This window comes from Lissotriton helveticus, chromosome 5_1 (genome assembly GCF_964261635.1).
Source record: "Lissotriton helveticus chromosome 5_1, aLisHel1.1, whole genome shotgun sequence".
NCBI classification, from domain to species: Eukaryota; Metazoa; Chordata; class Amphibia; order Caudata; family Salamandridae; genus Lissotriton; species Lissotriton helveticus.
The window spans coordinates 118,780,180-118,806,770 of NC_136065.1; the positions used below are offsets into that span (position 1 = coordinate 118,780,180).

The 26,591-nt window shown below is 47.1% G+C and overlaps 1 protein-coding gene across 1 annotated transcript in view; it reads right to left on the reverse strand.

Annotated features, from left to right (window-relative positions):
• Positions 1 to 397: 397 nt before the first annotated feature.
• LOC144753009 (beta-1,4-galactosyltransferase galt-1-like) overlaps positions 398 to 26,591 on the reverse strand; it is a 176,176-nt gene continuing 149,982 nt past the window's right edge. Inside the window, exon 2 of the mRNA XM_078640817.1 lies at positions 398 to 1,812. Within this exon, the coding sequence (XP_078496943.1) occupies positions 455 to 1,756 (1,302 nt within the window). The 5' untranslated portion in view covers positions 1,757 to 1,812 and the 3' untranslated portion in view covers positions 398 to 454. The remainder of the gene's footprint in view (positions 1,813 to 26,591) is intronic.

Genomic DNA, 26,591 nt, shown 5'->3' on the forward strand with positions numbered 1-26,591 from the left:
GTTCCTTCCTTACAGGTTAGACTTCTCTGTTTTATGGTTATTATACTCCCTTCCTCCCTTCCTCATGTTTGTCCATTCTAGCAGGATTATCCAACACAGACCTATAGACATGTGCCAGTGTTTCACCATTCCAAATGTAGGCAACGCTAAACCTCACCTTGAGAAAAGCTTCTTTGCAAACTTCGAGCTGCAAACATCAAAATTCTTTTAAACTACATTGTCGGATGTATTACTTAGAAAGCAGCCATTTTCAATGAGCTTCAACTGTGTGAATGTTATCCGTGTATTGCTTTGAAGTTAGATGTTATAGTTTTCATTTGAAATCAAAGTACTGATCACAATCAATCCTTTCATTAAAGAACCCACATCATTTAGTTTGATGTAATTGTTCAATTGATTATCTCCATATAAATGCACTTTAATATCTTTAGAAATTCTTGCATTCAAATCACTTCTAGAGGTTCTTAAGCACTTTTGTAACTCTAGGAATCAGTGTTTTGCTGTATTTCCATATTGTTGTGTCTTTAATTAGAGAATCTATTGTCAGGTTTGGCTGATATTGTTTTCTACAATGGTAAAGAACTCCAGTATTGTGAGGAACACTGATGATGTCCCCGCTTGCCTGTAAGATATTGTGGACAGAGGTCTGAATGACCTTTCTTGGGTTGATGATCATCTTTCTCCCCTTGGTTTTCCTGTCCTCCCTATGAGGCTCTCGGTAGATGTGCTGGAGTACATTTGTTCCTGGTACTCCACCCCAGGCTGAAATGTTGAAAGTATAATCAAACACGTCAAAGCGGAAGACAAAGTTTTCAAAGTAGAAGACGGCATTGTTGTCCCCTCTATCCTCAAGATGAGCCATCATGCTCTTCAGATTCTTGGACTTTAACGGTATGATCATTTCATCAATGTCATGGAGCAGTAAGTACCTGCTGCGGTACATATTCCTGTAGATACAGTCATTGAGGGCTGTCAGCTGCCCATAGTAGCCCAGGTCTGCTGGAACAATATCATAATGCCATCTCTTCGAAACTTTGAGGTGGGATGCAATTGGCCAGGGCACGATCTCAACGATGCCTTCCGACAGGTAGTGGTGCAAGACTCTTTCCATCCAGGTGCTGCAATCACTCTTGTAAATCATCACTTTCTGCACCCCCAGCAACTTATACATCTCGACTGACTGCACAAACTGTAGAACACTGCTGTAATTACCAAACATGGTCGAAATGCAAACAGTGAAATTTGAAGATAACGCCTCTGGGTGGCGATTTCTTATTTCAAACATAGGTATGTGTTCACAGTCCCCTTCGCGCGACCAATGAATCGACACATATTTCGGATCACAGTCCACTGGCTCGGGGCAGAGGATATCTGCCGTACCATAGGGGAATCCAAACCTATCTGAATGCATGTCAATGTGTGCCCTGATTATCGATACATTGCTGTTTTTGGATCGACAGTGAAACCAGCAATAAAGGTCCTTTGTTTCCTCATGGTGGACTATCCCAATGATGCGAACAAGGTTTGTGCCTCTGTTGTCATAGTAGGCTGCGACGACAAAGGTTTTAGTGCCATTCAATGCTGTGATGGTGCTGCTGGCTATGGTAGACTTCTGGGAGCATGTTTGCAGTTGTGGTGTTTTTATAATCTCCAACAGATGGTGACATTGAGTGATATTGTAGACCAATGCCATACAAGCAGCCCCTGACAGAAAGCAAAAAAGTGATATCAGCTTCTTTGATTTTAGAGGAGCCATTTTTGAAGAGCTAGATGTGTATAATCTTGAAAGTCTAGTGTCCCAAAGTGCAAAGCCTATAAAAAAGAGGCAGATGAAAAAAGAGTTAGACCTAAGTGCATTTGTAAAAGCATCCATTTATTAAACATCAGTAATCATGATAAACACATTATTACATGTCATACATATACTTGGCTCACAAAGCAATTTAGTCTCTTTAGCACAGATATAGAATGCAAACTGCCCTTTTTAATTGTTGCATGCAACTTTAACTTTTTGTCATCAGCAAACCTATTGTAGCTAATATGTTACCATATACTTAGAGAGAGCTTTTGGTCATGCCATCTCAAACCACTGTCTTTCTGTCTTCTTCTTCCTGAGACCATTGGCTTGAGATATTGTCAGTTACAATAAAGCCTATGGAGAGAAGGGGTTTTTAGGGTACAGGGAAATACTAGGCGCACAGCGCACGTTACTGTACAGGATAGGTAGGTCCGGGTGCAAGTAGGTGAGGGGACAAAGGCCCTAAACCCCTCCAAGTGTGTGCGGAGCACACGCAATACAAAGCAAGAACAAAAACCAATTGCACACCAAAATACAGTAAAGAGAGAGATGCCTCAATGGACATAAAAGTACAATTAACAGTGGTTGAAGCAGAGGAAAACGGTTGTTGGATGAATCCTCTTTTATTGCATGAATGGCCAGCCGACACGTGTTTCGTCGTCAAGCGGTAACAGTGCTTGCACGACTCATCAGGGCTGTAACGAGAAGAGGAAGGACCACAGGTCGCTTAGCCGGTGATACTTCCGACCCGGCCCTAGCTCGGGACCAGGCTAAAGGCTCCCACACAGCAGTTCCGGGTCCGTACCCGGAACTGCTGTGTGGGAGCACCCTCCCCGCTGACTATCAACCTGATACCGGATCCCGCTGAAACCAAGCGATCTCTTGCCTATCATTACCGGAATTAACACTCTGATACTCCTGTATCCTAATATGAATGCTCGTTAACATTGGGTGGCATTACGAACTTCAGGACTTTGGAGCACTGTTTCCTTCGTTGAGCATTATCTTCATCACATCCGTCCACTGGATCTGTAGCAACATCCATTTTACCAACCTTTAGCCTGGTCCCGAGCTAGGGCCGGGTCGGAAGTATCACCGGCTAAGCGACCTGTGGTCCTTCCTCTTCTCGTTACAGCCCTGATGAGTCGTGCAAGCACTGTTACCGCTTGACGACGAAACACGTGTCGGCTGGCCATTCATATTGTCAGTTACAGTCCAGCACTCAAGTGCATGAGGGACTATTATCTATTCTGACTTATCCTCTCTCCCTTTTTCCTGTTAATCCCCCACCCCTCCCTGAACCCAGCTCCCTCTCTTTTCACTCCACGGTCCCTGTGCTCCCATCTCATCTGGTGAACGTAAGCCACTCCTCTTCCTGCCCCTAAGTGGAGGCCCAGCAGATTCACACAGCTACCTTTCTACTTGCTTGGACTTATGTGCGTAGCACCTCACACATACGTTATTATTATTTACTATTTGGAAATGGCCATTTTGTTCATGTAGCAAAAAATTAATTAAGAAAAAGCTATTTAATAAATATGGCTGCAAATCCTTGCATATTCATGGGCACAAACTGGGTCCATCTTTCAGTAGTTTTGGTTATACTTTGTCACAAAAGAACACTACAAGTTGACCGCCACACAAGCAAGAAGATATGCAATGATGGGTAGGCATATTTTTCAATTGTTTTTGCAATTAGTAATCACAAAAACATGGAAACCGTGGCTAAGCCAATAGCATTCACGGGAAGGTCAATTGAATTTGCAACTGCATGTTTAAAATATATTGGGGACTATTCACCAGCCACATTTTTCTGTTCCCTTATTATTACTACACTGGTACTACTCATATATTACAAAATGCTATTCACAAGCCTATGTGTAGTAACCTCCTCTTCCAACTCTCCTATCTTTTCTATGTAGAGGTCTCTTCCCCAGCTGTCATGTTCCACCCACAAGTAGGTATACATTTTAGAAGAAAATATGGGAGGACCCCGGGGAAGTGGCTGGAAAACTGCAAATACTTACTATTAAATGGGAGGAGATTGGGGATGGGATAAAGGGGTTTAGAGAGGCACATGCCAATACAAACAGCCATCCTTGATAGCGTAAGCCCATTGCTATTCACAAACTGCACTTCTAAAGTTACCACAGCCAATAAGGACCCAATACAGTCATAATGTACTCCAACCCAGTTTTGAAGACTGTCCACAGATGCACATGGCTACTCAGAGGGACTAAATTACACTCCCATAGAAAATAATGGAGCCAGGGACATAAAATAATACATTTTAAAAAAATTACTAAATAATCACTTTACACTCTTCTTTGCAGGCTCCACCCTCTGTTTTGAGTAGGGGAAAACCTGTAAGTGGGCATCTAGTAGTAAATTTACACTCGGAAATGGTGAATACCAAAAAGTGTAACATTACTACTACGTACAAGAGTAAATCTACATGTGTACATTTATGTTTGTGAATAGGACAGTGTTAGAAATGGGGGTCTCTAGTTGGCAGTGGTGTGCGCCCTGTCGAAGTAGGGACCCTTATTCTAGTCAGGGTGAGGGACTTACACACTCAAGATAACACCTGCTCACCCACTTGGTAGTATGGCACACGCAGTCGGGCTTATCTTAGAGGAAATGTGTAAAGCATTTGTCCATAAACACACAGTAACACAGTGAAAACACTACAAAATGACACTACAAGAATTTAGAAAAATGACCAATGTTCATCTAAGTAACACAAGACCAAAGCAACACAAATGCAACATACACAGGTAAAGATATCACTTTTAAAAGGTTCAAGCCAGTTCAGTCCCTAAGGGCCTGATTCACAGAATGAACTTAAGACTCAATCCTAAACGTACTACTATTTTGGTATTCACAGAATGCACTTACTACTTTTGGCATTCACAGAATGAACTTACTACTTTTGGTATTCACAGAAGTTAGGATTTTGTCTTAAGTTTGTCTTAAGACAGACTTAAGACAGACTTAAGACAGACTTAAGACAAACTTAAGGCAGACTTAAGACAAACTTAAGATAAAATCCTAACTTCTGTGAATACCAAAAGTAGTAAATGCATTCTGTGAATACCAAAATAGTAGTAAGTTTAGGATTGAGTCTTAAGTTCATTCTGTGAATGCCAAAAGTAGTAAGTGCATTTAGTGAATACCAAAATAGTAGTAAGTTTAGGATTGAATCTTAAGTTCATTCTGTGAATTGGGCCCTAGGAAACTATGGGTGCATGACTTTTATCACAAAGTACCTTGAATGTGTCAAAATCAAGGATGAAAAAAGGCGCAGGGGCTATGCGGTGCCGGAAACCAAAGCGATGGGTACGTTCCTTACTCTCAGGAGAGGTGAGGCGTCGGTTCCGTAGTGCCAGTGAAGGTAATGTGTCAGTTCCTTACTGCAGTGCCAGGGAGGTGATGTGTCAGTTCCTTACTGCAGCACCGGGGAGGTGATGTGTCAGTTTTTTACTTCAAGGGGAGGTGATGTGTCCGTGATGAGTCAGTTCCTTACTGCAGCGCAGGTAAGGTTACTGTCAGGGGAGGTGATGCATAAATTTCTTACTGGGACCGGATCCAGATATGCGGCCTGGGTTCCTTACTGGTGCACTGTGTCAAAAATCTGGACATGCTAGGTCTTTGCGGCAGCGGCAAAACCAGCGCTGCATTGATTTTCCAGCTGCCAAGCAGGTGATTTTTCGATTTCTTCAGTCACACAACAGGTTCTGCATCGGAGTCAGAGCGAGTGCCTTGGACATTGGAGACACAGGGTTCAGGACTCGGGCTGCGATGATCTTTTCATTTGCACAGCAGGTACTGCATTGATTTTTTGGCTGCACTAATGTGATACATTGGGGTTTCCGGCAGGAAAAACATGGGGCTGAAAGGTTGATGTTCGATTTTCTTGAGTCCTTTCCAGCACAGCCACCTCCAAGGGCCCAGAACTGGAATTGGCACCACTTGGCAGGTCAGAACTTCCAGTGGAGGAGTTCAGGGGCTCAGGTAAAGTTTTTAATGGCCCTGAGATTTCTTAACAGGAGGCAAGCACACACAAGTCCTTGGAGAACCCTGGCAAGCATGATAAAGAACGCAAAGGCCAGTCCGTTTACTGCACAGGACAGAAGCAACAAGCAGTAGCCAAGCACAACACAGCAACAAACAGGAGTGGCAGTTCCCCTCGCACAGCATTTGTAGCTCATCTTCGTGGCAGAATCTCCTATTAGTACAGAACTGTTCTAAAAATGTGGAGTCCCAGCTCTAGTACTTATACCAGTTTCTGCCTTTGAGGTAGGTCAACTTCAAAGGAAAGTCTCCATAGTTCCCAAGGCCCCACTTGCCCTGACATGGCTCCAGACACACTACAGGGGGTGGAGACAGGTTTGTGTGAGGTCAGGCACAGCCCTATTCAGATGTCAGTGACAACTCCTCCCTCTACTCTAGCTCAGGAAGAACCATCAGCCTGGTGATGGTCTATCAGGATATGCAGGGCACACCTCAGCTCTCTTTGTGTGTCTGGAGTGAATGAACAACAGCCTAGCTGTCACCCTCCATCAGTCTTAGATTCCACAGTCAGATGGAGGCACAGAATGGGAAAGCAAGAACATGCCTGCTTTCTAAAGTGTCATTTTCAAACACACAATTTAAAAACCAACTTCATTAAAAGACGCATTTGTACATTGTGAGTTCAGGGACCCCAAACTCCAAATCTCCGTCTCTTGCCAATTAGAAGTTACACTTGCAAGAGGATACAGGGCAGCTCCAATGATAACCCATGGGAGAGAAATTCAGCACTGATTAGCAGAGGTAAAGTGCCCAGAGTATGAAAGCCAACAAAAACAGGTTAGAAAAAAGAATAAGAAGAAGGAAAAAAGTTTGGGAATAACCCTGCAAAAAGGGCCAGGTTCAACAGCGGCATTGTGCATTAGTCTGCTGCAGTGGTGGGTCTTTTTAAAGTAATAGTATTCTACAAATGAACTCATGTTAATTTCTGAAATAACAATTTATGGCTTAATATTAAACATATATGGGAATATTTAGGAGCTTCCTTACCAGCTATTTAATGGGAAGATTTACACTAACCCCCGTTTTTAGGTTCCACTCGCACACTGTATGCACTATGCTTGCAAAATCTCTTGTATTAAAAAAAAATCTTAAAAAGGGGCTTCAACCCCACTGGTTAGTTGCCTTTACTTACCATTGGACGGCTCCCAGATGGCTCCCACATCGCTCTGGTTTCCTTGCTTAAAATTGGTCAGCACCTCCTCCTCACCTCCGTCTTCTCCTGGGCTTAGAGTCAAGTCTGTTTCCTGCCATGGAGCTTGGTCAAAGCACCGCTTCGTGTGGCTTGTATGCTTGCACTGCAGGCTCTAGCAGTGCAGGCACTCTGGGGCAGATTTATGTTAACAGGGATGCGCCAGTTAATGTGCGCCACAGTGCACCACAGCTCCGCCACCCATGGTGCGCCGCATTTACAATGCGGCGCACCATGGGGCAAAAACGGCACAGATGCGTGACGCAGCTCCAGCAAGGCTCGGGGGTGCACCATCTTCACAATGCTGCGTCAAGACCTACGCCTGCTTCAAGCAGGCACAGGGTTTTGACGCAGCATTGGCCTGAAAGTGACTGAGTGAAATCTTATAGATTTCACTCAGCCACTTTTAGGAGGCGTTCCTGCGCACGAACGCCCCCCCTGCGCAAGAACGCCTCCTTATGGCTCAGGGCTTTACAACGTGACGCATCTCCTAGATGCGTTACGTTGTAAATAGGGCGCATTGTTTGCGCCGCAGTTGCGTCAAATAAAGTGACGCAATTGCGGCGCAAAGAGGCGCAAGGGCCTCATAAATCTGCCCCTCTTTTTTTTATTACTTTTTGACATGCACTTTTGGAGTGCATGTCTTTGCAGTCACTGTCATTTGCCTCTGCGTAAAGTAAAAGAAAAAGCGCTATGGCGTGGCTTGCATTGAATGTGTCATAGCACTTTTTACTTTTTTTTTCACTTTACGCCATACTCTTAAGTATCCGCAGAATCACTTCTAATGGCATTTAGATAAATATTGCGGTGTATCTTAACTCATAAGCTTTCTATTAAAACTGAGCAAGCAGAGAGCGTACTTCATTGTTAATACTTTGTAGAGTACCGGTCACAAATAGATTTAACCAGGGCTTTAAGTGGGATGAAAAAACTGAAGGGTCTCTCAAAGGGGGCTGGACAATGTAATTAAGGGCGTGGGTTTAAAACATGTAAGCTAAAAATCTGTCCTTAGCATAGTGTGCCGCCCGACTCGTATTTTGTTGCTTCTGTCATTGCAAGCAAGTAATATCATACCTACAACAAGTCAGGACAATTGTTGTTAGTTGTGTACGATAAATAAGCAGCAACTTTGGCTTGTTGTATATAATATTGAAAAAGCTTCCACTTAAAGCCCTGGAGACTAAGCATGAGCGTAAAATCCGTTCCGCTCGCGGAATTTGCGGATTTTCGGCACATTCGCAATCCGCGAACTCTCGCGAATTTGCCGAAAATCCATAAATTCGCACGCAGCGGATTTTATTTTCTTGGTAATACAATTTTGCGGCGTGCGGCGTTCACTTACCGTCATTCAGCGTTTGCAGAGTGGTTTTTCTCCATATTTTGCGTGTGCTGCGCCATTTTGGATCTTGCAGCGAGATCCCGCGGGAGTTAGAGACCGCGATTACGTCATCGCGGCTTGCCACCTTGCACAGCACGCATCGCGAGAGTTCGCAATTGCGAACACGTAGGTGTGGCGGGCAGCAACAATCTCGCACTCGCGAAATACAGATTTTGCAATTCTGCACAAGAAATCCACCAGCAAACAGCATAAACCTTCAGAAAATGATGATTTTTATCAGAATCACTCCTCAGGTTGATATTTGCCTGCACTTTTTTTAGCAAGGAGTCCATTTTAGGGGGGGGGGGGAAGGAAGTGCCCCACAGTCTCCAACTTTCTGTTCCTGTCCAGCAGGCTCCTCCCAGTGCTTTCTTCATGTGCTGGTCACTTTCATTTGGACCTTGACCTGGAAGGATTACTCTTTGTGGATGCTGCTGGATATTTGGATTTGAGGCCTTTTTGAATTTCTTTGGATCACTTTTGGATTAGAAATCAACTTTCACAAGTAAGTTTGTTTGGGGCATTACAGTTGCTGCAACTACAATTTTGGAACTTTTTCAGAACATTAAATAAAATATATTGTGGGTAGCCACAGTATCCAGTAGGACCAGGGTTAGTTATGGGTGCATGATACAATTGTTTTGTTGAATTTAAACATCATTGAGGCCATGGATGGGCTGGGATTGTGCTGAATTTTGTGTTTTTGTCGATTTTTTGGGGCTGCTGTTGTGGCCTTTTGCCCAGGGGTAGTGAGTGGTGCATGGACTGAGTCTGCCTGTGGGGTCTCTTTAATGTAAACATCCTGGATGGCATTGGATTGTGGTGATTTTTGTGTGTTTTTCGTTTTTTTGGGGTGTACTGTTGATGTGGACTGGCCATGTGGGTGGTGGTGGCCATTTTGAGTGCTTGTACAGGCAGGCCCTCCACATGTGCTTGGGGTGCAAGGGGCCATTTTGAAGACAGGCAGTGTCTGAGGCCTGCAGCCATTTTGCCTAGCTTTCATACATTATGCCCAGGGGTAGTGAGTGGTGCATGGGCCTAGTCTTTCTGTGGGGTGTCTTCTTGAATATAAACATCATTGAGGCCATGGATGGGCTGGGATTGTGCAGAATTTTGTGGTTTTTGTCGATTTTTTGGGGCTGCTGGTGGGGCCTTTTGCCCAGGGGTAGTACTAGAGTGGTGCATGGACTGAGTCTGCCTGTGGGCTCTCACTCTCTTTAATGTAAACATCCTGGATGGCATTGGATTGTGGTGATTTTTGTGTGTTTTTCGTTTTTTTGGGGTGTACTGTTGATGTGGACTGGCCATGTGGGTGGTGGTGGCCATCTTGAGTGCTGGTACAGGCAACATGTGCTTGGGGTGCACCCATTTTGCATAGCTTTCATCCATTATGCCCAGGGGTAGTGAGTGGTGCATGGGCCTAGTCTTTCTGTGGGGTGTCTTCTTGAATTTAAACATCATTGAGGCCATGGGTGGGCTGGGATTGTGCTGAATTTTGTGGTTTTTGTCGATTTTTTGGGGTGTATAACTGATGTTCCTCTGTCTTCCATTGCTTTTAGGTGCACAAGAGAACCACCAGTGCCAGGAAGAAGTCCTGCTGCGGTGTGTGCAGCACAACGTCACGTGTGGCCACAGACAACTCTGCAACTTGTGCAACTGCGGCCTGCTGTTCTGAGTGACATCTGAAGAAGATGGCCCCAAAAAAAGTTCCCCTTAGCTCCTCTAGCAAGAAAGTTGCCAGAAAGGAGCAGAAGAAGCAAGTTACATAGCAGACTGGTCTGCCGCCCGCTACATTTTTTGGGAATAAAAAAAAAAGTACGCCTGCAGCAGCAGCGGGATCTGCTGGGGACCAAGCTGGGAGCAGCACCCCCGCTCCATTGGGCTCAGTGCCACCACCCCCACGCCAACTTAAGTCCAAGCCCTTGAGTGCTGAAGAGGCAGCCAGTCTACTTGTTCAATCACCATCGACCAGTTATGTTGGCTCATCGCAAGAAAGCAGCAGCAATGTCCCTCAATCAACACAGGTTGTTGTAACTCATCTGACGAGTGTTGAACAACCACAGCCGCAACAACAACTACATGTGCAAGTACAAGCCCAAGTACATGTTGAAGGAGAGGCAGCGCAAGGAGATGCAGAAGCAGAGGTGCATGGAGGGGCACAACAAGTGCCCACAATAGTTGTTCCTCCAGAAGTAGGGGCACATCTGGAAATCGACAATCAAGCCGAGGTATCATTCGAGGAAGCCACTCCTCCTGATGATCATTCATTGTCTTCCACATCCCGAGCAAGGAAAAGATCAAGGGTGGTGGTGTCTACATCTTCTTCAAGCCCACCTCCTGCTGATGATATGGATCTTACTTGGGAACCAGCACCACTGCCGTCTGAGAGTGAGGCTGAGGCACACCATGATCTGACAAAGGTAGCTAAGCGTAAAAGGAAGGTCGTCGAAACTCTCATAGTTATGGAGTGTGATGACGCTCAACAAGAAGTGGCGTATACTCCTGCTACTGAAGACTCTCACGACAACGACGCAGTCATCACAGGCTTGACTCCAGCCTCAGCGGGCATGCAGCAAACAGACATTTTGACCCTAGCCCGACAAGCTGCTGAGCGTGATGATGAAGTCGACGAGGAGGCAATGGGAACACCACAATCATTAAAGTTAACTAGTACACCACCACCTACCGCTTCCATATTTCTTCCTCGCCAGAAGGGACCTCCATCCACCTCGACCTCAATTAGTGGTGGGCAAAGTGCACAACGTAGTAAAGTTCAGCAATACGCATCCTCCACTTCATCTGGCATTAGCAGCATGACCACCACCAGAATCGCCTCCTCCGGCCCCCCCCCAGACATTTCAAGTCCGCAGTTTGGGACTTCTTTAGTGTTAGCACAACAAGGGAAAACCTAGCCATTTGTAGCATTTGTAAGCTTGCAGTTAGTCGTGGTAAGCTTGGTACCAACTATGGGACTGGAGGCCAGAGAGGTCATCTTAAGAGACAGCACCTTGTCCAATGGCTTGCGCACCTAAAGGAGATCAAGGAAGCCCAAATTGCAAGTCAAGAAAACGTTGATGTTCCATCTGCTGATGACGAGGAGGAAGAAGCGTCACACACTTCACTTACACCCAGTACCCCTGTCAGCACACCCCCTGTGAGCCACACTAAGAGTGTGGGAGAGAGTGAGACACCAATGCGAAAAAGTTCATCAGCGTGCGTAACTGGGTCGAAGAAGTCATCATCATCCCGTAAAATGGTCCAGGGCAACATTAGAACCATGTTGTTTTCAGACGCGCCATATGAACGCAACCACCCGACGGCGCGTCTGTATAACACTAAGCTGGCTAAAATGCTAGCGCTGGATCTTCTCCCTTTTTATTTTGTAGACGGGGTTGGTTTTCTAGAATTAGTGGCAGCGCTCTGCCCTAAATGGAAGGTTCCTAGCCGGTTCTATTTTGCCCGAGTTGCGTTCCAGCACTACATGAAGATGTGCTGGAGGTGATTGGGGCAGCTTTGCAGAAGAGTGCTGTTCACACTATACATCTGACAACAGACATGTGGACCAGTGGCGCAGGCACTGATTACATGTGCATCACTGGACACTGGGTCTCTTTTTTAGGAGTTAAAGCAAAGCTAAACGCAGGTGTTGACCTGGACCAAGTTTTTAAAGCTGCTCGGAAATATGCAACACTAGCCATGTTTGGCTTGGAGAAACGTCATACAGCACAAAACATTTTGAATGAGTTTAACACAAAGGTCTTTCACTGGCTTTCCCCCAAAAAACGCGAGATTGGTTATGTTTCCACGGATAATGGCGCCAATGTAGTTAAGGCCATGGATCTGGGTCACTATTTCAGAGTGCCGTGTTTGGCGCACTGTATAAACCTGGTTGTTAAAAAATTATTGGATAAAGACTGTCCAGCGTGCGAGTTAGTGGCCACCTGCCGAAAAATGTGCAACCATTTCAGCTATTCTTTTAAGGCCCGGAAGCATCTGAGGAGCCTGCTACATGAACGCCGAATGCCAGTGAAAGCACTCATCCAGGAGGTGCCAACACGTTGGAACTCAACCTTCTACATGCTTGAGCGTCTGTATGAGCAGTTTACGGTACTCGATCAGTATTTCTTAACACTGGGTACAGCTCAGAAGGACCTGAGGCTAGATGCGGCGGAATGGGAGCTAGTTAAAAGCCTGACAGACATGCTTCGTCCTTTTGAGGTCTTCACGCGTGCAGTCAGCAGGGAGGACTGTAGTTTGGGAAAAGCTATCCCATTGTTGCGCATGCTGGAGCCCAAACTGAAGGCGGTGTCTTCTAAGTTTCAAAAAGATGAAGAACAGCAAGAAGCTTTTGTTTTGGAGGAGAAATTATTAGAGCGCCTACTTGGCGATGAACGTCTTCAAAAGATCCACTCAGAATAGCATTACATTTGTGCTACTATTCTGCATCCACGCTACAAAAAGGCACTGGCAGGCAGTGCATTATTTCCTTTTGGTGATGAAGATGTTACAAAGTACAAACATTGGCTAGCCTTGTCAGCCATGAGGTTTGAAAGAGAACGGCAGCAAATTGAATGAAAAGGCAGTACATCAGCATCAACAGGCCATCCCCAGTCAAAAGACTCCACTTCTGCACCTGTGGCTGTGGCAGAAGTGACCTCTCAGCCATTAAAGACACCGGCAACCGGATCACATGCACCAGACACAACAGAAATATCGAGTGATGAAGAGGATTGGCAAGCTGAGCTTGGGTTTGGTTCTCAAAAGGTCCGAGCAAAAAGTAAGCAAAGTGGAGGAACCGTGGAGAACCTTGAGTCGATGGTGCAGGACTATCTGAATGACTCAACAGAGGTCTATGTTAATGCTGACCCATTGGCGTATTGGCATGGGAAAAAAGAATTGTGGCCAGAGATCACCAACCTGGCTATAAATTACTTGTCTTGCCCACTCGCAAGTGTGTCTTCTGAACGTGTTTTCAGTGCTGCTGGTGGCATTGTAACTTGCAAAAGGACCCGCCTCTCGCCCAAAAATGTGGAGAGGTTAACAATGATCAAGATGAATCAGCACCTCATACCACCAGATTACAAAGTACGAGAATACACGCCGGAAGAAGACGAGGAGGACACCAACTTAGATGAGGGAATTTCTTCTCTGTTAGGTGACCTACTCCCGCAGAGTATGAGGACGAACTCTTCTTCCCTGACACCGAGCCCTGAAAATGAGCCAATGAATCAATAACTTTCTTTTTCGTACATATTCACTTTTATTCCTGTGTGTCTGTCTTTCTTTGTTTTGCACAGTTAATATAATTAAAACTTTAATCACCTGTACTTTTGCTTTTTGGCTGTTTGGGGGTCTTCTACTTGTTTCCGCCTGGGTTGACGGCTCTGGGGCCATTGCTGGGAAGGTCTAATACCGGATAAAACTGGTTTGGACCAAATCCAGGAGGGAAAAGTTTTTGCATTTTCTGACATTTCACTCCATGTAGCGTTTTCGGGGGCCTGTTTGGGGGGCTTCCTGGTGTTTGTGGGTGGGTTTCGGGGTCTGGGAGCACTCCTGGGTATGGATAGTTTTGATAGCAAGAGGTTTGAAGGAAATCCATGGAGGCAGAGGGGAGTTAGGGCCTAGCTGCAGAGCATGCACGGAGTGATTTTGGAAATTTTCGTGAAAGTGACTAAGACCCCATTTTTGTACCTTTGCTTTTTGGCTGTTTGGGGGTCTTCTACTTGTTTCCGCCTGGGTTGACGGCTCTGGGGCCATTGCTGGGAAGGTCTAATACCGGATAAAACTGGTTTGGACCAAATCCATGAGAGAAAAGTTTTGGCATTTTCTGACATTTCGCTCAATGTAGCCTTTTCGAGGGCCTGTTTGGGGGGCTTCCTGGTGTTTGTGGGTGGGTTTCGGGGTCTGGGAGCACTGCTGGGTATGGATAGTTTTGATAGCAAGAGGTTTGAAGGAAATCCATGGAGGCAGAGGGGAGTTAGGGCCTAGCTGCAGAGCATGCACGGAGTGATTTTGGAAATTTTCGTGAAAGTGACTAAGACCCCATTTTTGTACCTTTGCTTTTTGGCTGTTTGGGGGTCTTCTACTTGTTTCCGCCTGGGTTGACGGCTCTGGGGCCATTGCTGGGAAGGTCTAATACCGGATAAAACTGGTTTGGACCAAATCCATGAGAGAAAAGTTTTGGCATTTTCTGACATTTCGCTCAATGTAGCCTTTTCGAGGGCCTGTTTGGGGGGCTTCCTGGTGTTTGTGGGTGGGTTTCGGGGTCTGGGAGCACTGCTGGGTATGGATAGTTTTGATAGCAAGAGGTTTGAAGGAAATCCATGGAGGCAGAGGGGAGTTAGGGCCTAGCTGCAGAGCGCACACGGAGTGATTTTGGAAATTTTCGTGAACATTTTTAAGTCCCCACTTTTGTATATTTGCTTTTTGCCTGTTTGGGGGTCTTCTACTTGTTTCCGCCTGGGTTGACGGCTCTGGGGCCATTGCTGGGAAGGTCTAATACCGGATAAAACTGGTTTGGACCAAATCCATGCGGAAAAGCCTTTTGGCACTTTTTGTACCTTAGGGTTCGTTAGGGTTAGCCCTAGCAGCAGGATTGCATGTGTTTCGGGGTGTTCTTGATTTTTGCAACTGAGTTCTGGGGTTTTAGAGCACTCGTGGGAATGTGTAATTTTGTTTGCAAGTGATTTGAAGAAAATCCATGGTGGGAAAGGGGGGATCACTTACTCTGTGAGAGGCACTTAGTGTTGAAAACATTTAGCCATTTACACTTAAAGGAAGAAAATGACACAGACTTAAGTTTCAGGAAAACAAACTTACTGTTAAACCCCCACCCACCAGACTCAAAAGCAGTAAAAAACAGGTATGCTCAGATAAAGTTTCAAAAAGTATATTTGTGTAGCCCTAACAAAATAATCTCCCGCAAGACCCTCCCTAACCCCAACGATTGTCCTTCAAAAGTCCCAAAAACAACCCAACTCCCAATTCTCACCCGCCAAAAGTCTCTAAAAAAGAGGCAAGGGACACTACGGCAGGATGCTGTTCACTTTAGCGGCCAGGGCATCATACTCCTTGCGGAGGGTGGCATGGTCGGAGCGGAGGCCCTCCACCAAGGTCTTATAGGTTAAGACCTTCTGTTCCAGGTAGGACACTCTGAGGCATAAGCGGCGCTGGCGTGCCTTGCAACTCCTGTGGGGGGCAGCTGCTGTCTTTGCTGCTCGGCGGTGGCGGTTGGCTTTGGTAGCCCGGCTCCGTACCGCTAGAGCACTGCGCTGGCTGGCAGGCCGTGGGGGCACGGAGGAGGATGCAGCTGTCCCAGTGGATGTACCAGTAGACTGCGTGTCCTCCTCCTCCAGGGCCACCAACCGCCGATATTCGGCGACAGTGGCATCCAGCCTCCGTTGCAGGGCCATTCGAGCCTGCTCCTTCCTTGTTGGTTTTGTTGATTTGGAAGGAGCAACTATATGAAGAAAGAAAGACATAGGGGTCGATTAGGATGGCGGTTTTTCCGCATCCTCCGGGCCGGCGGAAGTGTCCGCCGGCCTGGAGGATGCGGAAAAACCGCGGCGGAGACTCCAAAGACCCACCGCCAAATTAGGATGGCTGGTGGGTCTGATAATCTGTCCGCCGCTTTTCCGCCGCGGCCGGAAGGCGACCGCGGCGGAAAAGCACTAACATGTCTGGCGGTGTCTATCAGACACCGCCAGGCATATTAGGATGTCTGAAAATATATGCTTTTCCGCGGCGACTTTACCGCCGTGGAAAAGCATACGGACCTTCACTTCGGGGGCCCGTTGCGGGCCCCCTGGGTGAAGGTGGGGTGGGGGGTGCACATGGGGGGTACCTATGGTACCCCCCTGCATTTGCGTGCACAATGCAGCAGGCACCGGGCGGTGCCTGCCGCTTTGTGCACGCAAATGCTGTGCATGGATTTTTTACATTGCGGCGGATGCAGCTTGAAGCTGCACCCGCCGCAATGTTAGAGATGGAGGATGTGACCGCCACACTGGCGGTCACATCCTAATTTGATCGGAGGGAACGCCGCAGCCCATGCGGACGTTCCCTCCTCCTCAGGGGTCGCGGACGGACTCAAGTCCGTCCGCGATCCTAATCGACCCCATAGTCTGTAACCAATGCTCTTTAAGATTAACACAAAATGATTCAGCAGAAAGTTGTGTCACAGTACAACTAGCAACTTGAAAGCACAGTACATAACTATTGAGGCCAGTATCTATCTAACCTCCCACTTCTTCATCCTTGCTCTAACATTAGTGGGAGTTTAAGGAACACATTCTACGAGCACTATGGACTTCCATTACAGTCGACTATGACAGTACACCAGTCTTATTCTTCTTCTTCTCTCTTGTTTATGAAAATTGGTACGTTATCTTCTGCAAGCCGGCATAATGCCAGTGCAGTCAACTTGCACCCGAGAAAAACAGACGCACACCATGATGAGTGAGACAGACTTGCGTTACTGTACCGGTCCAGTACATGCAGGTGGTGAAGCTCTTACTTTTCTATTACCGGTGGCACTGAGAATACTCTGTTAAAAGGGCTACTGCTTAATTAATTTAACTTTCACCCTACAGTGCAAATGAGTACTAGAAAAGGAAAATGAAGAAGCTAAATAATCTGATTATCTATCACTTCACATGGGATGTATTTGATTACATATGGGATGACTTTAGGTGCTCTGCTTTTTATTGAGTGAACAGTGATACACCCACACATGAATGACGTACTACTACTAAACTAAACTTATTAAGAGAGGTAGAGAGTGTCCACCATAATAACCGGATATATGCTGTGCTTGCAGTTGCAATACAAACTACTGCTACTATTCATGGTAGTATTTGGACAAAATTACAACTTCTTTTCCTTGCCTTTCCTACACTGGAACGGACGTGCGGGTGCGGTGTTACATGCTCTTCAAAGTAACACTTACTTCATCCAGTGACCGCCTACTCTCTCTAGATACACATATGCTATCTAAGAGTCAGATAGTACCATGATCCAGGCATCCATCCATTCAAAGTATATGCACACATACAGTTTCTGTTTCACCCACCCAGGCTGTTCTCCTTCCACCCATCCTTGCTTCATCATTCACCCAGCCATGCACCATACCATATTCTTTCCTTCCCAGCCACCTCGGGGACCAAGCAAACACATATCATTCTTCTTTGCCAGTCATCATTACATTTCTCGTCCTTCCACACTTACTTACACCCTTCTTTCGCTTTTCATTCATCCCATCCATCAAGTTCATCTCAGATCTGATTGGGATTCTTCTCGCCAAAAACTTCACAGCTAAGTCGAAGTACATTTAGAGGAGGCTACTACCTGGTTGATTTATAATACACCCGTGCAGAAAGCACACTCTGCAGTCTTCAATCTCAATAAGTAAGGAATATATAGCTTACCTCTGCCCGCCACCACCGTGTGAACCCTCACAGGCACATTGGTGTCGTCCGTCACTTGCACAGCCTGCTCCCCAGAAATGTTCTCCTCATCCAGCACCACCACCACCACCTCCGCGCTGGCCCCGCCACTAGATGTTCCACCTACAAAGGACATTTAAGAATGTTAGAATACACCACTCACTACTATATATTATTTGGTCTAGGAATAAAGAAATGTGAAAAAAACAGAAAACAATGTAATAATTTGTGACTGTCTAATCTAAAGTAAAAATGTCCTTCTTATGTAACTCACTAAACAAACTACTAAAAAGGTTTGCCTAGGACTGGCAGGCAGCAGTCCGCAGCACGCAAAGTGACAGACAAAGTCCATCGTGATTGCAGATCAGCGACAACACTAAAAAGTTTCCTACTACATTAACCAGTCATAAAAATACTCAAACTATCAATCCACCACCACTATTTCTTCTTATCGCCATGTGTACAAAGGAAGGACTGGACTTGGGTCTGTAGGGGCTGATTTAGAAGCCCCTTGCGGCTCTTTTGCTCCATTGTTGCGTGACTTTTGTGACGCAGCGGCAGAACAAAAGAGGCGCCATGGTGCGGCGTATATTAACAACGTGACGCATATGGGAGATGCATCACGTTGTAAAGCCCTGCGCCATCAGGGGGCGTTCCGGCGCAAGGGAGGGCGTTCCTGCGCAGGAACGCATCCTAAAAGTGGCTGAGGGACATCTACAAGATTTGAATCGTCACTTTGAGGACAATGATGCGTGACTCAAACCCTGCGCCTGCTTGAAGCAGACGTACGGCTTGACGCAGCATTGAGGAGATAGGGCACCCCAGAGCATTGCTGGAGCTGCACCATCGTTGCGACGCAACTCCAGCAATGCGCCGCCTTTACGGCACAGAAGCGTAACGCTTCGGTGAGGTTTTGGGCACATGGTGCGCCGCATTGTAAATACGGCGCACCATGGGTGATGGTGGCGTGGCGCACAATTACTGACGCATCCCTGCTACTTTGCAGAGATGCGCCGGTAATTAAAAATCTGACCCTTAGTGTCTAGCATTACGCAGTTCTTTAAACTACACTCATGCATTATTTCACAGGCCAATGAAATGAACACAAAATCGAAAACAAATAAGCATAGTAGCAACGCTACTGAGAAGGAGAGCAGTGCACCTGAAATGCACAGAGGATTTTGAAATATAATTTACCTACAATGTAATCAGCAGCATTATTGCTCTTGGTAAAAAACAAAAATTTGCAAGATAATAACACACAGAGCAGGAGAAAACAGTAGTAAAGAAATAGCTACTACTACTCACCAAGCCCGGGGATCTCAAGGCCGAGCAGGTCCAGCAGATCGCGTTCCCAGTCCAGGATATCCGTCCAACGGTGGGTGACTTGCAAGAACCAAAAGGTAGGATCCTGACTGGATTGTTATGTTATAGACCACCTGGTGCGGATACACAATACCAGGTGCTGTTTGACACTATTGCTGCCCTTGCCCTGTCTCACTCCAGAATGCTGATTTTGGGAGATTTTAATCTATGGGACAGTGGGCCCTTGGGGAGCCATCTGAGGGGTTTGAAGGACATCTGTATTAACTGGGGCCTTGATCAGCTGGTACAAAAACCAACCCACTCAGGGGGACATATCCTAGATATGGTCTTTGCCAACCAGACTGAGACTAAGGTGATTGATATCCTACCTCAGTGCTGGCCGACCACTCCTTAATCCATTTACAGAACTCCATACTCACCGAGGGGAACGGAAGTGAGCGCCCGGTGACTTATAGGAAGGGACGGAATTGGTCTAAATTACCAAAGGATAAAACAAAGCCTATCTTTATAAGTAACATATCCTATGATCCAGAGGAATCGGTAGACCTGCACTATCAAAAGTATTGTAAACACATCATAAATACCCTGGATACAATTGCCCCTCTGAAAAATATACAAAATAAGAGGAAACCATCTGCTCCCTGGTTTAATGAGGAGCTGAAATCCCTACGCAATGCACGCCGACAGGCAGAAAAGAAATGGCGTAGATGCTATTCAGAGCCGGATAAAAAACTGCTGAAAATGGAACAGGCAAAATATAAAGGAGCTATTGCCAAAGCTAAGGCACTCTTCTATGCCACTACTATTCTTCAGTCCCCTAACAGTACTAAAACCCTTTTTAATATCATAAGGGATCTCTCACACCCCACTTGTATGAGTAATAAGGTGGTTGCTACTCAAGAACTATGTGACGAGATTGCATTCCATTTTGGGGAAAAGATTGCTAAAATTGTGGGGGGACTGAAGAAGGAAAGGGCTAGCTGTAAAGAGGCAGTGGCACAGATAGAGGAAGAGGAACCTCTACCAATATTGTCATCATTGGAAAATTTCACTCCTCTTACAGAGGAGCTCTTTTTTAGTCTGGCCCATAATGTGTCATCAGGGTCGCCTCTAGACCCCCTTCCGCATAGGATCTGGAAGGAATATGGGCCACAGCTGTTCCCCTGGATGCATCAGATTTGCCGTCAATCACTTGAGGAAGGCACAGTGCCAGAAGCATGGAAGCAGGCAGTGGTTACCCCCCTGCTTAAAAAGCCTTCGCTGGACCCTAGTATTCCGGCGCACTTCAGGCCCATATCCCTCCAGCCCTACCCGATAAAAATCGTGGAAAAGGTGGTCAGTAGATCCCTGTCAGGATATCTGGAAGATAACTGTCTACTGGACAAGGACCAATTTGGCTTCCGCCCAGGCCACGGAACAGAAACTGCATTGGCAACCATGTTGGACACCCTTCGAATGCGAGCCGACATTGGCAACTCCTCAGTCTTGGTGCTGTTGGACATGTCGGCCGCATTCGATACGGTTAGCCATGCAGTTCTGCTAAGCAGGCTGGAAAAACTGGGCGTGAAGGGCAAGGCCCTGAGGTGGATACAATCCTACCTGACAGGTAGACAACAGGTGGTGACCCTAGCACCCTTTTCATCTCCCAAGTCCCCAGTCAGTCATGGAGTACCTCAGGGCTCCTCGATCAGCCCTGTTCTTTTTAATCTCTATCTGCAGCCTCTGATCCCCATGATCAAATCCTAAGGAATAGATTTGATAAACTACGCCGACGACACCCAACTGGTGTTCTCCTTAGAAGGAAGACAGGCGGTGACCATGGAGACCTTTCAGAACTGCATGAGCAGGGTCTCCAGGTGGCTGAAAATAAACTCCCTCCATATAACGAGGGTAAGACAGAGGTAGTCTACTGCTCGTCAGCCAAATTGAGTCAGCAACCCTCCTATGAGATCAGGCTTGCGCAGGGAGCTGATCCTTGCATCCCAGTCAAGACAGTGCGCAATCTAGGGGTAATGTTTGATGCGGATCTCCAAATGACTTCTCAGACCAATAAAACCATCAGTGTCTGCTTTGGATTGCTTAAAGCACTCAGACAGATTTTGCCCCTTCTGCCTGATGAGTCTAGAACGCTAGTGGTTAGGAGTGTGATCCTGGCCAGACTGGACTACTGTAACTCCCTATATCTAGGGGCCCCATTATACATCTTACAGGGGCTCCAGAGGGTCCAGTCCATAGCGGCCAAGCTGGCACTTAAAAGACCATGCAGCTCTTCCACCACGTTGGCGCTCAGAGATCTACACTGGCTGCCAATCGGGAGTAGAGTCGCTTTTAAGTCCTTATGTATTGTGTATAGAGCCCTGCACAACACGGGACCTATTCCTTTACAGGAAAGGCTCAACTGGTATAAGCCCACCAGGCCCCTGCGTTCCTCTAGCCTGGGTTTGGCAGCAACCACCAGGATCAGGAGATCGAGGATGGGAGGCAGAGCTTTCTGCACTTCCGCATCTAGGCTGTGGAACGAGCTTCCCCAGAACATCAGGCAAATTGACACTCTGCTAGGATTCAGAAAGAGCCTGAAAACATGGCTGTTTGCCAAAGTATATTCCCCTTGATTCTATCTAATAGATCTGGCGGCTGTTTTATATGTCATGACAGCCAGTGTATTGTTGTTCCATCTGACTATTTCCGGTTGGGCGCCAGGATACCCGTAGGGTGACAGTTGGGCGATACAAATAATAAATACAATACAATACAATACTTGGTTGTAGGTGCGCCGGACCCGAGATTGTTGGTTCATGGCCCGGCACACCTTCTCCCACCGCTTCCGGCGCTCCCGGATCCCGTACCCGCTAGCGATCTTGCCGCCTGCCATGATGGTCCTGGGGAGGCGGCGCTAAACATAATAAACTAGGGCGCCCACCTCCTCCGCGCTGAAGATCTCCCGGGCTTGGACATTCTCCCCCCTCAAACGCCCGCACGGGAGCCGGGCACGGGGTGCGGGACCCTTCCCCTTCTCAGGATGCTTCCCGGCTCCCTTTACCATGGTCTGGGCAGAAAGGAAGCTAAATAATAAAGAAGAAATAGAATAGGGAAGAAGAAAAGAAAAGAGTTTAAAAAAGAAGTTTAAAATTAACAAAAAGTAGCAGAAAACACAAAAATATAGAGCTAGAAAAATAGAGGGATAGATGATAAGTAAAATATATTAAAAAAACTTCAAACAAGCAAAGGATGGCAGAGATTCAGAGAGGATACAGAAAGCATGCCCAGAACCATAGCAATGAATGAGAAACAAGATGGCCGCGCCCGTTCACGACCGTGTGGGTAAGTTCGCGCGAGATTTTCCTCGCGATCACACGCGAACATGTACTAGCGAGCCGCACACTTTGCGAGATTACACATAGCGCCCGGAAACGGAATTACGTCACGCAAACAAGATGGCCGCGCCCATGTACGACCGCTAGGGTAACTTCGCAAACGTTGCGAGCCGACAAGTAAGTTCGCAATTGCGAACTGGTACACAAACCTCACGAACTGGCAGAAACCCTTGCGAACACAAAAAAAAATCCGCAAATTCGCGAGAGTTCGCGGATTCTGCGGATTGCGAATCGGTAAATACGCACATTCGCGAACGCCAGATTCGCAAAATCCGCCCATGCTTACTGGAGACACCACAACAATGTTGCTGCTCCTGAGTTGCAAGAAGAGAAGGGAAATCCAGAGAGAAAATGATTCCCTTTAAAGGAGTTCCCTTCCCCACAATGCTCACCTGGCATGACGTCATGCTGTAACTGGTCCACAAGTGAGAAGTGAGCAGTGTTAGCAGGGCACATCGATGTGTCTGCTGTGACTGCGGTCTGGGAAAAATAGACTGACTGTTCCAGGGCACAAAACAGACCCGATAGAACCACGTTTCGAGGCTCCCTTAAAAAACTGAGGGTGCTCAGCACCAGTGAGACCCGGCCCACTTAAAGCCTTGGATTTAACATACACCTATGGTGATGAATATCTGATACTTATTCCTGGTGACAGCATTGGCAACCAAATATAGATACTGCTGCTCTTTGTTTTCTTTAATACTTCTGACTGTGGGGTGTATGTCATCTCAAAAGTAAGCTTTGAGTGCCACCTTGTGGATCACTTGCAAATTTAACACAAATGTTTAAAAACACAGATGTTTTTTTACCTTCACTCTGGTTACAATTATATTGTAATGTACATATATAGTGCTCCTTACCCCTGATGAGGCGTTAAAGCACTTCACACCGGCAGCACCCTCCTCCAGTACCCAAGGCAAAGTGATTATTGTTGCTTATTGGGATCAGTCATGTGCTCTCAGGGAAAACTATTCTATACATTTATTCCTGTTTCTTTCTGCAAGAGTGCATCAAATCAGGTGTTTGTTAAGCGCAACTACTCACCTGTAAGGGTCTCAAGGCACTGGGGGTGGGGGGGGGGGGGGATTTGCAGGTTCCAGTCCATCAAGGAGGGGGTCTGTCGAAGAGCCAGGTTTTGAGGTGTCTTGCGAAGATGGGGAGTGATGTTATCTGTCTGAGGTGGAGCGGAAGGTCGTTCCAGGCTCTGGCCGCGCAGAAGGAGAAGGAGCGGCCTCCTGATCTGCTCTTTCTGGTGCGGGGGACCATGGAGTAGGAGAGCTGGGATGATCGTAGGGTCCTTTAGGGTGCGTGGAAATTGAGTTGGCTGTTCAGGTATGCTGGTCCGGTGTCGTGGAGGGCCTTGTGAGCGTGAGTTAGCATCTTGAAGGTGACTCTAGCTTCGATGGGTCCAGGATGATTCCCAGTGTTGCGTGCGTGGTCCATGGGGGTGGGTGGGCTTCCGAGGGCGGGGGGCCACCAGGTGTAGGTCCAGGCATCTGGGTTTGGGCCCATGATGAGCACTTCTGTTTTGTTGGTGTTTAGTTGTAGGCAGCTGTTTCATCCATTTGGCGACGGATTCCATGCCTAGCTTTCTTGGCATGGGTGTTGTTGTGTTTCTTGAGGGTGGCTATGGTGTTGGTACTGTCAGAGATCCATCTGTGCAGGGTTAGAGCTGCGGTGTTGGCGTTGTCGTTTTCCGCGATTGTTGGGGTGGAGTTGCTGAGTGATGAGGTTAGCTGGTTGTTTGTGATTCTGGTCCAGTTTCTTCGTGGGAGCGGGTGCTTGTGTCTGTGGATGGTGGGTGTTCTGAAGGTGAAGTGGATGCATCGATGGCCAGTCCATGGGAGTTCGGTGGTGTGGCTGAAGGTGATGGAGTTTTATGTAGTGTAGAGGGGGTTGAGGGTGTGTCCTGCTGAGTGTGTAGGTTCGGTCACTATCTGGCGGAGTCCAATGTTGTGGAGGTTGTCCAGGAGGGATGTGGTCCTGGCGTTCAGTGGGTTTTCGAGGTTAAAGTTGAGGTCTCACAGTAGGGTGTAGTTGGTGGACGCAATGGCATGCGGGGAGAGGATGGAGTTGGCAAAAAGTCAGCGGGGTCCAGGGGGTCGGTAGATGAGGGTTCCTCGGAGGGTGGAGGAAGGGCTAGCCAGTATCTTGAAGTGAAGGTGTTCCATCAGGTCCCGGGGCTCGTCGGGGAGTGTGCTCAGGTGGAGGGTGGATTTGTGAACGATGGTGATTCCTCCTCCAGGGCAGGTGGGGCGGTCCTTCCTGGAGATCGTGTATCCTTGGGGAATGGCGATAGCGATGTTCAGTCCCGAGGTGGTGTTGGTACAGGTTTCGGTAAAGAAAGCTACGTCCGGGGTAGTGCTGTCGAGGAGGTCCCAGATTTCAGTAGCGTGTTTGTGGAGGGATCGGACGTTGAGGAGGATGCATTGCAGGGTCTTCGGTTCGGTTGTGTTCTTGGGGGCAGATTGCGCTGGGTCAGTGGTCTTGGTGGTGCTGCAGGTGTGCCGGCAGCAGCGACAGCTTAAGGGTCCTTGGGTATCGGCCGGTGATGCTAGCTTGCAGTTGTTGTTGCGTCTGAGTTGAGAGCGTGGAGAGCCGATGAGTTGTGGAGTTGGTGGTGCAGAGATCCAGGGTTCCTGGCGCTGGTCGCAGTCGGGTCGCGGACAGGCGCTGAAGAGCTTGCCTGCCTGTTCGCGCAGTGGCCGCCATTAAGTAGGGGTCGGGGATGGTTGGACATCTGGGAGGCGGGAGCAGGAAGGGGAGCTGGATTGGGCAGGTCACACTGGTCGTGCTGGATGTGAGGGGCCACGGGGGCAGCAGCGGAGGGGAAAAACGGGCTAAAAAAGGAAACAGGAGAAAGGAAAAAAGAGTGAAAAGTGCAAATAAGGCAGCAAAAGTGCAAGAAAGAGTTGAGGAAAGACACAGAGGACACAGGAGAGTGAAAGGGGGAGATTGAGATGAGGGTAAAAACGAGTGAAAAATAGAGGAAAGACACAGAAGGAGAGTGAGGGGGAGCTTGAAATGAGGGGTAAACGAGAGAAAAAGTGCAAGAAAGAGTGTAGGAAAGACACAGAGGACACAGGAGAATGGAAGAGGGAGATTGAGATGAGGGTAAAAAACGAGTGAAAAATGGATGAAAGACACAGAAGGCAAGTTAAGGGGGAGTTTGAAATGAGGGGAAGTCAACAGAAAATGGAGGAAAGATCCAGAAGGAGAGTGAAGGGGGGAGACAGAAGTGAGGGAAAAAACGAGTGAAAAAGGAGAGTAAAAGCGGAGCAAGAGAATTGAGACAGAGGTCCACTGGACCACCAGGGATGAGGCGCAGGTGAAACCTGCGGTTGGAGGAGGGCCTTGAACACCAACACTCGAGCGAGAGTGCAGGGGCTCGGGGGAAGGCCTCACTTAATGGTGGAGCTGCGAGGGAGGGAGAGCAATTTTACTGACAATGAGTCAGTGGTCTTGCTTGCCTGTCCCCGCAGTGGCTGCCATTAAGTAGGGGTCGAGGAGGGCTGGACAGCTGGGAGGCATATAGGTGTATGGTTTTGTCAGATTTCTGCGCACTTACTTTTGTCATGCAGAACTATATAGCTTTGTCAATGTTTTTTGTAAATTATATTGTACCACAGCGCAGGCTATTTATTTACTTACTTTAAGTCATTTTCTAAAACAGCTTGCACTTTAAAAAACATTGACAAAGCCAATAGCCCTCGCGAAGGTGAAATCTATTGGCTTTGCCAATGCTTGTTAGTATGATGGGTAGCGGTGATTGCTGCTACATTTTTCAGTCTAAACCAATAATGCGAATCAAATAACATATACGTATGAATGTATTAATGACATTCCAAATTCAACCTGGATAACACAGCTTTCTAGTGACAAAGGTGTGGTGCTATAAATGAGTGTGCAAGAGCTGGAGCAAAAAGAAGAGGTTAAGGTTTGGGATGGAGAAGCGCCATTTTATATGTTTTCTGATATCTCAAAGCCTACCAAATCAAAAATCATAGTG